The 13,867-nt window shown below is 42.6% G+C and overlaps 1 protein-coding gene across 6 annotated transcripts in view; it reads right to left on the bottom strand.

Moving 5' to 3' along the window:
* Positions 1 to 13,867, bottom strand: part of SHROOM1 (shroom family member 1) — a 76,445-nt gene that overhangs the window by 8,010 nt on the left and 54,568 nt on the right. For all 6 annotated transcript variants that reach the window (XM_061617032.1, XM_061617028.1, XM_061617030.1 and 3 more), the window contains 2 exons: positions 7,532 to 7,602; positions 214 to 903 (listed from right to left, as the gene is read on the bottom strand). In XM_061617032.1, coding sequence (XP_061473016.1) covers positions 214 to 903; positions 7,532 to 7,602 — 761 coding nt within the window. The remainder of the gene's footprint in view (positions 1 to 213; positions 904 to 7,531; positions 7,603 to 13,867) is intronic.

The raw sequence follows: 13,867 nt of genomic DNA, 5'->3' as shown, positions 1-13,867 counted from the left end.
CATGACCTTTTCCAGGCCAAATCCCTTTTGTGAATTTAATCATATAAAAGCAATTCTCAGAATGACTGTAAACTTCTTTCAGAGGGTCACAGAATACACAACCTTCTGCATAATGTACATTTTACCTGTGTGACGTCTCCGGGTTCATATGGTAGCAGATGTGCACAGAATAAAAAGAAACTCATTGCCCTCAAACAGGAATTTTTATTTTACCTGGTATTAAATTTTTCCTTGATTTGCTTTCCTTTTATGGAAGTCTGTAAAGCCGAAGCAGGCAGGGCAAGCTCTGGTGTTTTTCGGTCTGGAATGGTACCCCTACTTTGTCCACAGGGGGTGGCAAGGTCTGAGGCTGTTTCTGAGCTGCTCGCAAAAGAGTCCTTAAAAACCTCATTGTCCATATCAGCAGGAGAAGGGGCTGGTAAAGAAGGAAGAGACTCCAAAGGTACATTTGGGGATGGCAACTTGCCCACAGAAGGTGGGGGTACAAGGCTCACAGTTGGATTGCCTAGACTTCGAAAAGTGCTAATGAGCTGATCTGTGCTATGAGGTTGTTCCAGTTCTTGGACTGTTGGATTTAATCCCCTCACTCCTGCAACGCCTTCAGCATGTGGCTGTCTGAGCAGATGCCCTGATGCAGGCTCACAATGTTGCAGAGTATCTGGATGGCTTTCTGCTTGGTGGTTTTTGCCAGTCTCCAGCCCAGAGGAAATATGCCAGTGCTTCAGACGGTGAAGCTGATCCATACTTTGGCTCAGAGGGGACAGTTTGATCATTTTGGAAGTTCCCGTTTCTTCCATAGACTTCCCTCTTCGCTCAGCTGTAGAAGGACTTTGCTTTGTTGCAGCCCCCAAAGCATCAGTTTTGTCAGATGGATCAGCTTCCAATTCCTCCTTTGATGGGAAGCTAAAGTTTGGTTTCAAATGATACACAATTTGTTTTCTTAATCTTATTTCATCCATTATTTTACAAGGTAAAGCTATTGCAATGTAAATTTAAGATCTTTTATAGTATTAGCATTTGAGAACCATACTCAACTTCAGGTCAGAACATGGGATTCCCTCTGTCCCTTACCTCCCATCATCCCAGGCTTTATTTCATCCAGATAAACAGTTGCAGGTACGTTTTTTAGGATGAACAGAAGACCGAGGATTTGTGGGGACAGAGAGTAGAGGGACTTTCTTTGCTAGATGTTTGGCTGTGGGTACACCAGAATGTTAATTGTGCGGATGGGTCGCACAGATCTGATTTTGGTTGTGTGCTTTTGTGGACGTTTGTCCACATATAAGTGCTTTCAGTTGAACTCTGACTCAGTGTTTCCTGCCTATATTCGTGGGTGGTACCTACAGGATGTATTTGTGCTGTGTGCTGTTGTCCCCTTCCCACCCTCTCTGAGTCCTGGAAACCTGAGGTCCATTGTGTCCATGCATGTAGAAATTTCTTTACCTCTGTGAATGACCAAGGTTTTTTTTAATTTTCGAGATAAAAAGTTTTCCAATATACCAGACTTGCATAAAATTGTGTGTGTGTGTGTGTTTTAAAGTGTGTGTATTATGCCCAGCCCTACCAGCAGCCCACCTTCCCTGAGTTCTGGAAACCTGGGGTCCATTGTGGGCATGCACACAGGCATTTGTTGACCTGTGGCTGCAGCCATTTTTTAAACATTCTTTTTGATACAAGTTTTATGACATGCCAGACTTGCACAAACCGGTTCTCCAACCAAACCATGTGTACAAAAATGCATATATCAGGGGCACGTTTGCATAACAATGCATATGTATATGAAAATAACACAGAAAAATGCATTATATTAGGGGAAATTGCTTGCAAAAGTGTGTATATTTGTCAACACTGCATAAAAAATGTGTATATTAGAAGAAATTCAAACTAAAATGCTGAGCAATGTCTGTCTGTCTGTCTGTCTATCTATCATCTCTGTCTGTCTGTCTGCCTTCCTTCACAAATTGTTGCAGAAATGTGGAGAACTAAATTGAAAAAATGAGAAACTGAGAGAAACAAAATTGGTAGATTCATTCATCCATAGCTGATGTCCATTGGGACTGGTAGGGTGGAAGGCAGGAAAGCCACCAATAGATGGAGCTGGAGCCAACTAATTCTTGCTTTTTCCGCCATCTTCCCCCTTGGTGAGTTCTACAAAGGCAACACTGAGACAAAGGCAGAGAAAGTTGACAGGCAGGCCCACCTGTGAAGTGGTTGTAAATAAGAAGGCATGCAAGTGGGGGATGGCTAAGGGCAGACTGAGGTTGGTGGGGCAGTGCCCCATTCACTCTAACAGACTTGCCTCTGCTGATTAGAAGGAAGCTTCCTCCCCACAGAGTGCAAAATGGAAATAGGAGTGGGAAAGCACTCAATCTCAAAAGAGGTGAAAAATAAAAACCAAGTTTTGAAGATTTACAACATCAGTAACATTTATTGTGTGTGAAAAACAGTTTCCTAGAAACCCTGTTACTGATTCAGATGTAACAGCTGCTAGGTAAACACATCCCCAGTGATGTTTATCAACACATGATAATTGATTTTATGTAAGACTTTCCATGGAATCACTTAGTTATTCCCTCTCAAGGGTGTTTAGGTGCACTGCTTTTACCCATGGGCAACAAACCCCATGGGTAATTAATACCAGCATCTTGTGTGCGTGCAAACAACATGTTCATTTGATAGATTAATGCACAACTTACAAGAGCAGACACCTCTCCCATCAGATAACAAAAGGCACACACTGGGGGTGGGTGGGTTATGATATGATCATCTACTCCTTCTTTTAGAGCAGCTAACTGTGCAAACCTAATAAATCTGAAGCAGTTTTATGAGTTGCTTTGAAGTTGGAATCATAATGCACTGGAATGCAGTCATGGTACCACATTTCATTCTGGAAAGTAATTGAAGGGTATGGGAAATGGAGATAGGTGATTAAGGTTGTTGTATGCTATTCTAGTCAGGCCTGATAATAAAATATATCATCCATAGACTATAAAGCTGTACTTACAACCAGGGAAATCTAACCTCTGAAGTATTTTTCCATCCTACTGCATTTAACTTTAGTTTTGACTAGAGTTTTATACTGCATCAATGCCAAAACCCGTCCCTTCTATTTCAAAGTTCTATTTTAATCATGCATTTTAGAGTTACGAACTGAATTTTCCTTTTTCTTCTTCCTGAGCACGCCTCCCCTGCATGTCAGATGCTGTTTCTACAGGAGATCAGATGGTGGAGCTATGATCTCAAATAATGGACAAGAGAACCACTATTATTGCCTTTGGAATATTGAGAGGAATTTCCTCTGCTCCATTTGCAGCCATTTCACATTTTTTGCTCACACTTTAGCCAAAATGTCAGTGTGATACTTCAATAAGGAATCTATATCAATATATCTAACTATAACCATATTATCTGAGATACTGATTGATCAGAAGAATCTACAAGGATTTGTAATAGTCCTAAGCACTCTTCTTACAATTCCAGGACTTCATTGGAAGAGATTCCAAAGCATTCTAGAGCTTTAAAGACCTCTAGATAGTCTTCAGTGATTGCCACCTAAGAAGAATCATGGAAGACTCATCCTCATCTTAAAGTCAGGATAGGCATAAAGCTAGGAGATGCTGGCTTTATAGTACATCTCTAGATGCTTTTCTTGTGTGCATGCCTGTGGTTATTACTCACTTGCCAAAAATAGAAGTCTGATCTTCTACGTATGCTGCAGAATGAGTTGTCAGAATCTTGACATATGGTAGAATGGATTATACTACTTCAGACTGCAGGTGGATCATGATATTTTTTCAATGCTGCCTCATGTCAAAAACTCCCTGCAAGTAAAAAATAAAATAAAAAAAATCTACCAAACTAGGAGAGGGGATCTTGCACAACACGGCTTGCACTCTGCTGTGCTAGGAGGAATGCAGGAATATAGGGGATTGTCTTATGCCTTATACTGAGTCAGACCCTTGGTCCATCCAGCTCAGTCCTGTCTACATTGACTGGCAATAGCTCTTCAGTATTTCAGGCAGGGGTCTCTCCCAGCCCTCCCTGGAGATGCCAAAGCTGGAACCTGGGACCTTCTGCATACAAAGCAGATGCTCTGTCACTAAGCTATGTCCCTTCCCCTAAATTTTTCTTCTTGCAGTGAAGGTGCTTTGAACAGAGGAAAGCATTCAAAAAGGTCATTTTACAATATACAGTCAGAAGTAGTATAGTTTAATCTGCTGCATGTGTAAACCAGGTCACAGATGACGACCCTCTTAAGGAAGTATTTCTATTGCAGAAATCACAGTTTCCCACCTCTCAAAATGTAATATTTTGTTGTATGGAAAATACTGTTTCACTCCAACTGACATGCCTATTGCGATGGTTTGTGTAGTCTGGGCTAACGTTGCACAAGGGTCATAGGAACCAGATCAGTTTTAAGCCTAAAGTCAGAATCCACAAGCAGCAGTACTTGTGGTTATTAATCACTCGCTTTGGGTGCTGTCAGTACAGGTAGAGCAACTGCAGCAGATAGTAGGGCAGTGGCTCCAACTTCTGGGGAACAGCTATGGCGGCAACAGAGAGTTTGGCTGCAATCCTAACCATCTCTGCTGAGACACAGGGCTCATCCAGACGACTGCAAAATGTGTGACATGACCGCTTTGTGTTCTCATTATTTTTTGGTTGTCCTGATGACGCCGAGTGCAAAAGTGCGTTTTCGCGTGGTTAAATCCGCTTTCGCACAACCGCGGAAAATGCGATACACTTTTTAAAAGCGTGAATCATCCGCCGTTCCTTCGGCCGCTTGGACGCAATACCGCGGATTTAAGAGATGATGCTGTTGCATGGGCAGTCCTGGGGCGGTTCCCCAGTCCCCCTCCTCTTTTCCAGCCAATCCCGTCCTTTGCACGTTTGCGCTTGTGTGGAAACGTCGCCCGGGAAAACGTGGCCAATCAGTGCTGTTGGATATACTGCGCAGGTGCAGAAATGCAGGTTTGCGCAGAAGCAGGAAGTCATGGTGGAAAAGCTGTTTAACCGTTTTGGATTAACGTGATTGCAGAAATGCAAGAAAGCATATTTGTGAAAGCAGCAGAAGGAAGGGGAAACTGGAAGGGGAAACACAAATCACTTTTGTGCCCAAATTATGATGTACTTGCAGGGGCTTATAAATGGCTGCAATAGGGAGTGTTTGGCAAGCCGAAAAGGGAAATATCCAAGAAGCCGCTTGCTAAATGGAGTAACTTTTCTGCTTTACCACGAATGTGCATTTCTGCGAGACTTGCCAAGCAGATATGCTGCTATAGGTGCTCTGTCACAGAGCTATAGCCTTTCGCCCATAGCAACGGAATTAGCTGCGATCCTGACTTATGGCTAACTGTAACCAGAGGGAGTGTTTGGCAAGCTGAAACGGGAAATATCCAAGAACTCGCTTGCCAAATGGAATAACTATTCTGGTTTACCACGAATGCGCAGTTCTGCAAGACTTGCCAAGCAGACATGGTGTTGTAAAGTGGGGAACACCGTAACCATAGGTGTTGTTTGTGTGCGATGAGAAGCTGGGTGGGCTGTGGCGTGTTTTTCTCCTTTGTAGCCATGCAGCCTCGTAAGCCGCTTCCTGCTCTTGGGGCACCCCCCATCCCCAGATGAGTGGCTGGACAGCTTCCCCCCTCTCTGCTCATCAGCTGTGAATCGGGTTTGTGTGAGGTACTTTGGCGGGAGGTTTGAATCCCTTGAGTGAATTCCTTGTGCTGCCCGATCCCGACTCATCAGCTGTGAAGCAGGCGTGCTCACGGCTTTTAGGGGGGAGGTGTGAATCCCCTGCCTGAGTGGGTTCTTTGTGCTGCCCGCCGCCCTTTCATCAGCCACTTATGATTTTGCCCAGGGCCCCACAGGCTACGGGAGGACTCATGGCCCCCTCCTCCAAATTCGGTTTGGGCCATGACCTCCATTGCGCCCACAGGAAATTCAAACTTTCGCGCTTCCGCGTTCAAGCACGCATGTGCAGAACTGATGGCAGTGGAAGGGGAGAGGGGAGCAGACGTCATATTTTCCCAACGAATCGGAACATAGTGGGATGTGTCGGGGGCATGGACAGGAAAAAAGCGAGAAGATGCCACATGTTTGGGCTGCGTGTGCGGCCGGTAAAAAAGCGTGGTTTTAATATCAGCAAAAAGCGGGAAAGGAGCGGGAAAAGGGGCAAGTGAGGACTCTCAGCTGACAGAGCGGGTATGGAAAACCTGGATTATCCCACTCTGTCTGGATGAGCCCACAGGCCCTTTACTGAATACCTTTACACTTAAAAGTGGAGTTAGGATTGCAGCCTAAAATATGGGTCTGTCTATCAAAGTCCCTGGTAAGAGAGATGCCCAGCACCTAATGGACACATTGCCTAGTGTCCTTCTCCATGTCCCTACCGTTTTCTGACTCTCTCTCAATCGATCAATCTGAAATGTAGCCAAGGAGCACTGCAAGTAAGGAGGCCCTGGATGCTCTGAACCAAGATGACCGTTTTAAGAACACTCAGATTGGAATTATTCTAAGGACCATGGCATATGCAAGAGAGGTTTGTCTAAGGAAAAAGAAAAAGCTAGAGAGAAATTAAGTGTGTTTCTGGATTAATTCTATGAGCTGTTACAGAGTTGGGTGTATAGATACAGAAGTTCTCTCTTCCAATATTCCTGAATGTGATGGTTGCTATAGAAAAAACCTCCAAGCCAGAGAACTTGTGGTAATCCCTTCCCTGCAAAAACCATCAACACTATCCCCTCTTGAATTTGTAACACCCATTCTTGAATCCATCCTGAGTTTTCTTAAAATGATCATCTTGGATCATTGCATTCATTTTGAATCCCAGCAGTGCTTCATAGAAGGCAGATGAACCATTTAACTGAACAATTTCAGATATATATCTGTTTTGTCACTCACTTATTTTTATGTAACAAATGTACAGAGAGAGAGAGTGCTGTTGGAATTAATGGGAGCTGAATGGAGACCACGACTCCATTGTGCCAGCAATTGTGCACATTCACATGAAGGCATGATTCATGTAGTCATCCTGCACGGTCTCCAAGTGATGGTGGAGAATGTGACTTTATCCAAGAGATGCCATCCTTGGTCAATGGGAAAGATGCATAATATCATTGCACAGTAGCCTGATAGATATAATTGTTCAAAGGTATCTGGAAAACTTTTATATTTGGATGGAAGTAAAAGCTGGTTCAGACATTTATTTTTCCCCCATGAGACATATCCCTAGTGATACACTTGCACTACAAATCTAATGTATGACTCATCTCCTCCAAGAATATAGTTATAACCTCCAGAAGCAATTTCCAAGATCATCACAGTAGCCAGAACATGTGCCAGGGGAAATGGAACCAGAAGAGAATGGAAATTGCTTCTGAGATGCCACAGCTGAATTCCTGAAAGGGGCAAGTCTCCTTGAGGTTCTCCATATAATTGCATCCTCAGGTACAGACTATAGTTGAAACATATCAGGCAGAGAAAATTCTAATCACATGAGCTGTCCCCCTGTGAGTTTTTACATACTTACTTGGGGTGCGTGGGATAATATTCATGGTCCTGAGCTGACAATGCAGGGCAGGCTGTAGAGCTATGGAAAACCTGGGAATGAAAAACAGTGTCTTACAAGAAGGGAACTTCAGTGTCCATATGGCTTTGTGGCTCTCTACTTTTTATATGCCCTAACTGAGAAAAGAAATATTTTTAAATCCTCTTCTGTGGCCCTTCCATACTGTGTTACCAGAAGAAAATTGAGAACGGTTCAGACCCGTGTGTCTGAACATATGTGATGCTGGCTGCAGAATTTAGCTTCCAGAGAATTAAAAATGCATATGCAAACAATTTCCTAGTCCTTATGGCTGCAAAGATAGGCTTGACCATGTGTGTGCAATGCCAGGTGACTCTCAGCAGACAAATGTGCCTGAATAAACAAGTGCCTGCCAAGGGGCCCTGCATGGTATTTTGCTCCTCACTATGACTAAGAGAAACAGAATAAAGTATGTAAAATAAGCAAAAATAAGCTGAATTTGCATCATTTTAGTACAGAATCTTACACATAGCCTGGTGAGTTCTGTTCTAAATTCCAGCTCTCACAACAATCTAAATCTTCGTCATTCTGCTGCCAATTTACACATTTCACAGGAATCATTTGACAGGAATCTTTATCAGCTATGCTGCTAACTTGAAAAGACTACAAGGATAAACCTAGGAAAACAGACAGCTGCCTTCCCTGGTACTTCTCCTGCATTTCCAGCAACGCGGTACAGTCAGTACCCATCTGAATGCCATTTCAGTGAGGGATTCAACAAGGACATCCCCTCACAATAAATTTAGACTACCCAAGCCTTCAAAACTTTGCTTTAGTAAACAATACATCTGCTCTAGGGACCCTTCATTTAAAATATAACTAACAATCTTAATAGGTATATTATATGTGAAGGCTACATATAGTTGATACCCTCCTGAAAATCTGGAAGCAAAATTACATGATAACCACTTGTCCAAGGCCATGTATGGCTGAGGTGGGATTGGACTGAAGATCTTTCAGTTCCAGAAGAAGAAACATTAGAAGACAGAAGTTAAACTTTATTTGGTTCCAAAATAGTAAGACACTTAACACACATGCATGGGGAACCTGTGCCCCTGCAGCTGTTGTTGGTCTCCATCTTCCACTAACCAGCATGGCTAATGGTCAGGGATGATGCAAGTTGGGATCTAACAGCATCTTGAGGTCTACAGGCCCTCTATTCCTGTCTTAAGAGCTCTCTAAAATGTGGTAATCTCCAGAACCTCATCTGTTGAGTGGCAAGTTATCACAAAGATTTGAACATGCATTATCCTGAGCCTGATTCAGACCAAAGGTCCATCTAGCCCAGTTGCAACATTCAGCTACTACTACCTTTTCCTTAAAAAAAATGGAGATGCCAGAGATTGAACCTGGGACCTTCTATATACAAGGCATGTGTTTTACCACTGAGTCACGTCACCCTCATCCTAGGAAGTTAGGAAAGTAAAATACAACAGTCCATATCAGCCTAGGTTTCTTTTTTTAAATCACGACAGGAATAAGCTACATAAATAAGCTACTGGCCATAGTTGCCAAGTCGTTGCCCAACCCCCATCTTACACCTCCTAAAAACCAAGACTACGGAAAGTTTCTTATCAAAGAAGTAAGTAGTACTAGCTTGACTTGAGAAGGGAAACAAGTGCACCTTCTTTTTCTGTCTCATTTTCTCTCTTCTTTCCCTATTTACTTCTGTTTGCCTTCCTTATCCTGTTTTTCCAGCATTATTGACAGGCATTGTCCTTCACAAATTGGCACTATGAAGTGCATATTTTTCCCCTGAAGCTGGGAAACTGTGTTTGTGGAGCATGACAGAAATAAAAAAGAAAAACAGCTAATTTTAAAAATTCAGGAAGGTATTAAACAGAGGGAGTTTTATTGAGAGAGTGGGTGGGGGATGGTTCATTTATTAGAGTGCCTTCTGGAATGGCAAACTACAGAATTATGATTGATTTGAGGAATAGAAATCAATTAAGATTCATCAATTGTGCTAGAGTACCTTACATGATATTTAAGCACCTCTTCACAAAAGACAAAAGTTCCTAGATAGACGTCAGTTCCATATAGGAACTTGTATAAATCTTGAGAGTAAATCTTGAGAACCATCAAAGGCCTGCTGTGAAAAGTTTGCCAGGTACTTCAAGGACAACATCATTTGCCTTCATGCTGATCTTGATGCTGCTGCTAATATGGTCTCTATCCAACACACTGCCTTATCCAATTCTGTGGGATCAGTTCCGAATATTGAGACTTGAGGACATAGACAAGATGCTTCTCATTGTTCATCCCACCACTTGCCATCTTGAGCCTTGCCTATCCTGGCTTGTTCATGCAAGTTGTTTGACTGGGTGGGTCCAAGGGGTGATTAATGCATCCTTGTGTGAGGAAATGGTCCTGACCATCTTGGAGTCAATAATATGCCTGCTCCTGAGAAAGCTCTCCCTGGATCATGAAATGTTTGACAATCTACCACCCAGTCTCTAATAGCCCCTTTGAGGGCAAGGTCTCAAGAAGGTGGTTCACCTATAGGAATTTTTGGAAGAAACAGAATCTACATTCTACATGTTGGGAGTTTAAGACACTGTTTTGTGGTGGTTCTGCTCCAACTTGCATAGCTGATCTTAGAGAACAGCGTCTACATGTCCACATCTTGACAGCTTAGCTGTGGGCTGTCACAAGGCACTGTTTTGTCTCCAGTGCTATTTAACTTGCACATGAAGCCATTGGGAGCAATCATCAGGAAGTTGCAATTTAGGGGTCCTCTTAGGACCATGGAGGCCCAGGTGAGCGCCTATCACCAGCTTTGGCAGGTGCATCAACTGTATCCTTTCCTGGACAGGGATAATTTGGTTACTGTGACACATCCATTGATAACCTCATGTTCAGACTATTGTAATGCACTCTACATGGGGCTTCCCTTGCAGCTAGTTGGGGCAGAATGCTGTAGCCCAGATGGAGAGTGGTGCTCCTTATTGGACACATATCATGCCAGTGTGAAGAGATCTGCACCAGCTGCCTGTTATCTACCAAACCAGTTTTAAGGTCCTGCTACTTACATATAAACCCTAAATAACTGTGGACCAGTTTACCTGAAAAGAACCATTCCCCTCCACTGCCCAGTGATGGCATTCAGATCAGCAAATGGAAACTGATTGTTTTTGACATGGTCTGAACAGTATCAGCTGGTGGTAAAATGGAGGTGGCCTTTCTCACTAGTGGCACCAGTGTTGTGGAATGCCATCCCTGCTGAAATATAAGAGGTCTCTATTGGTACTGTCACATCGTACCTGTTTAGATGAGCATTTCCATGAAAGTCTTGGTCTAATTGTTTTCATTGCTCTTTTAACTTTTTTGTTCTGCTTTTTAATGAGTTTGTATATTTAATTATGGTTGTTTTTAATGTTTTGAAGGAATGAGTTATATTGTGCGTTTTAATTATGCACGGATATTGTATAATTGATTTTATACTTGTAAACTGCTTAGAAGCCATTTTGGCATGTAGGTGGTATATAAGTTAACTAATTAACTAATTAATAGGAAGCTGCCTTATACTGAATCAGACCATTGGCCCATATACACTGACTGGCAGCAGCTCTCCAGCGGTTCAGGCAGTGGTAGTTACCATAAGTGAGTTTTCCATGAGAATGTGTCTTTCGTGAAGTGGCTCTGAGTGCTATCAGGAAGAATTAAAATTGTTCATGATTATTAGTTTATAATTGTGCTGTCTCATTCAGATTGTTGTCTTGGAAAAGCCTGGGATGAAAAGAAGTTAGAAGACAAGGTGTTTATTATATAATTTGATCTAATTGTTTTACAGAAAATATGGAACATAAGAGATACTGGTATGACATGAGTATTTCAGTGTTATATCGTATTTGGTCAAAACCATTCTATATTCACTAATAGGCAAAAAACTTAGTGGTTTAAGAATGTGCCAATAGCCCACAGATATTTCTATCAAACTTTAAAAAGCAGGGAAATTGGGCAGCTATAGTGAATCCACCAGGGGAGCAGGAGACCTGACCTACTCTCTGAGATATTGGACTGCCCTATAAATTTGTCAAAATGCAAACACAATTTGGGTTGGTCTTTCACAGTCCAATCCACTTGCTGTGTAGCTTGGAAGAATTGGGTAACATGTGCCTCTGAGCATATGGTGAGTGGTGGCAATACCTGCCATCTCCAAAGATGGAGAATTATATTTTTGTATGTTTGTTGGTGTTCTTACTTTGCTTCTTTCCTCTGTTACTAATGCTTCTACAGAGAATCTAAACTAGAAAATTTTATTTCCCTCATTACTCATCCTAGAAATCTGTGTCAGAATTTATTTTTATTAATTTCAATGCCTTTTTATTGGTCAATGTCATATGATGGTGAAGACAGACTTTTGTATTTCAAATTGTTGGTTATGTTCTGTTTCTATTTTGAGTGCATTAACAGTTGAATCTGAAACTACAGTTTAATGTAAAATCAAACTGATTACAATATGTTGCTACTTCAGGAATGACTCTAGCTGTTGGAAAAAAGAGGATGCATGTCTTCAGCCTGCTATGTTTAAACTTCATTTAAGGCAAGGTGGGCACGGTCAATTAAAAACATATAGCACATCTAGAATTTTGCTAGAATATATTTCACCTCCCACTGTTTTATCTTGTGCAAATTGAGACACCCCTCAGGTCCACTAGAGACTATTCTGCAGAAGTCAGTGCCATTATTCCACAATTATGTTTGGAGTTTTTTTAGTGTAAAGTTTGCCAAGTGTTGCTGTACTTCACACATTCACAGAAATAGAAACGAAAGAAAACGATTTCCTATAGGAAACTTCACTAAAATTGCAAAGGAAATCAGACATATTTAAAGTGACCATCTGAACTATATCAACTGTCTTAATAATGTTGCTTCCTCCCTGCTAAAACAAGATCAGCACAGCACATGTCTTCTTTCTATTATTTTGGCTGATTGCAGGTGTTGCCACCACTCACCATATGCTCAGAGGCACATGTTACCCAATTCTTCCAAGGTACACAGCAAGTGGATTGGACTGTGAAACACCAACCCAAATTTTGTTTGCATTTTGACAAATTTGTAGGGCAGTCCAATATCTCAGAGAGGAGGTCAGGTCTCCTGCTCCCCTGCTGCATTCACTATAGCTGCCCATTTCCCCTGCTTTTTAAAGTTTGATAGAAATATCTGTGGGCTATAGGTACATTCTTAAACTGCAAGGTTTTTTTTGCCTATTAGTGAATTTCCCTGCTTTTTAATCCGGGAGGTAAGAAATGGGATCCTGTGCAAGCTTGCTGAGAATGGATTGATCATTTGCATGCTTATTGAGTTCAGTGGGATTTACTGCCCTGCAATCATGCTTAGGATAGGTGAAACTGACCACAGAGGATGGGGAGGGGAGGAGGAGGGAGGGGAGGAGGAGGAAGAGGAGGAGGGAGGGGAGGAAAGGCAGAGGGGAGGACTGGGATGGGAGCAGGCAGGAGGCAGAGGGGAGAAGAAGGCAAGGTTTGATCATTTGCATGTGTATTGAGTTCAGTGCGATTTACTCCCATGCAATCATGCTTAGGATAGGTAAAACTGACCGAGGGGGAAGGGAGGGAGGGCTGGAGTGGGCAGGGGAGGAGGAAGAGGGGGGGAGGAAGGGAGAGGAGAGGGGAAGGAGGAGAAAAGCAGGTCTGATCATTTGCATGCTTATTGAGTTCAATGGGATTTATGCCTATGCAATTTATGCCTATGGTTAGGACAGGAAAAACTGACCAAAAGGGAGGGGGAGGGGGAGGAGCGTATTGGAGGGGGGCAAAGGAAGGGGAGGGGGCAGATTTGATCATTTGCATGCTCATAGAGTTCAATGGTATTTACTTCCATGCAATCATGCTTAAATAGGTAAAACTGACCATGGGGAGGAGGAAGGGGAAGGAGGGAATTGGAAGGGGATGGGGAGGGAGGGGCAAAGGAAGGGGGAGGGAAGGGGCAAGAGGGAGGGATAGGAGGGAGAAGGGAGTGTGGGTTTGATCTAGGGTTGCCAGGCTCAGGGCCTAAGAATGATTCAGTATCTTTAAGAGAAGAGAAAATTCAGCCAAGTACAGGTTTTCTTGCAACATTGTAATGGGAAAAACCACAAGATGAAATTCTCCCTTCCCCCTGCACAACTTTTAAAGATACAGAAGACCTCTTGGAGGCTGGGCCTGGCAACCCTAGTTTGATCATTTGCATACTTTTTGAGTTCAATGGGATTTATTTCTGTGCAATCATGTTTGAAAATGGAAATGGACTGTCTTCAAGTCGACCGAACTTATGGCA

Source organism: Rhineura floridana, chromosome 3 (genome assembly GCF_030035675.1).
Source record: "Rhineura floridana isolate rRhiFlo1 chromosome 3, rRhiFlo1.hap2, whole genome shotgun sequence".
Lineage (NCBI taxonomy): Eukaryota > Metazoa > Chordata > Lepidosauria > Squamata > Rhineuridae > Rhineura > Rhineura floridana.
This window is presented reverse-complemented; position numbering and strand designations above follow the sequence as displayed.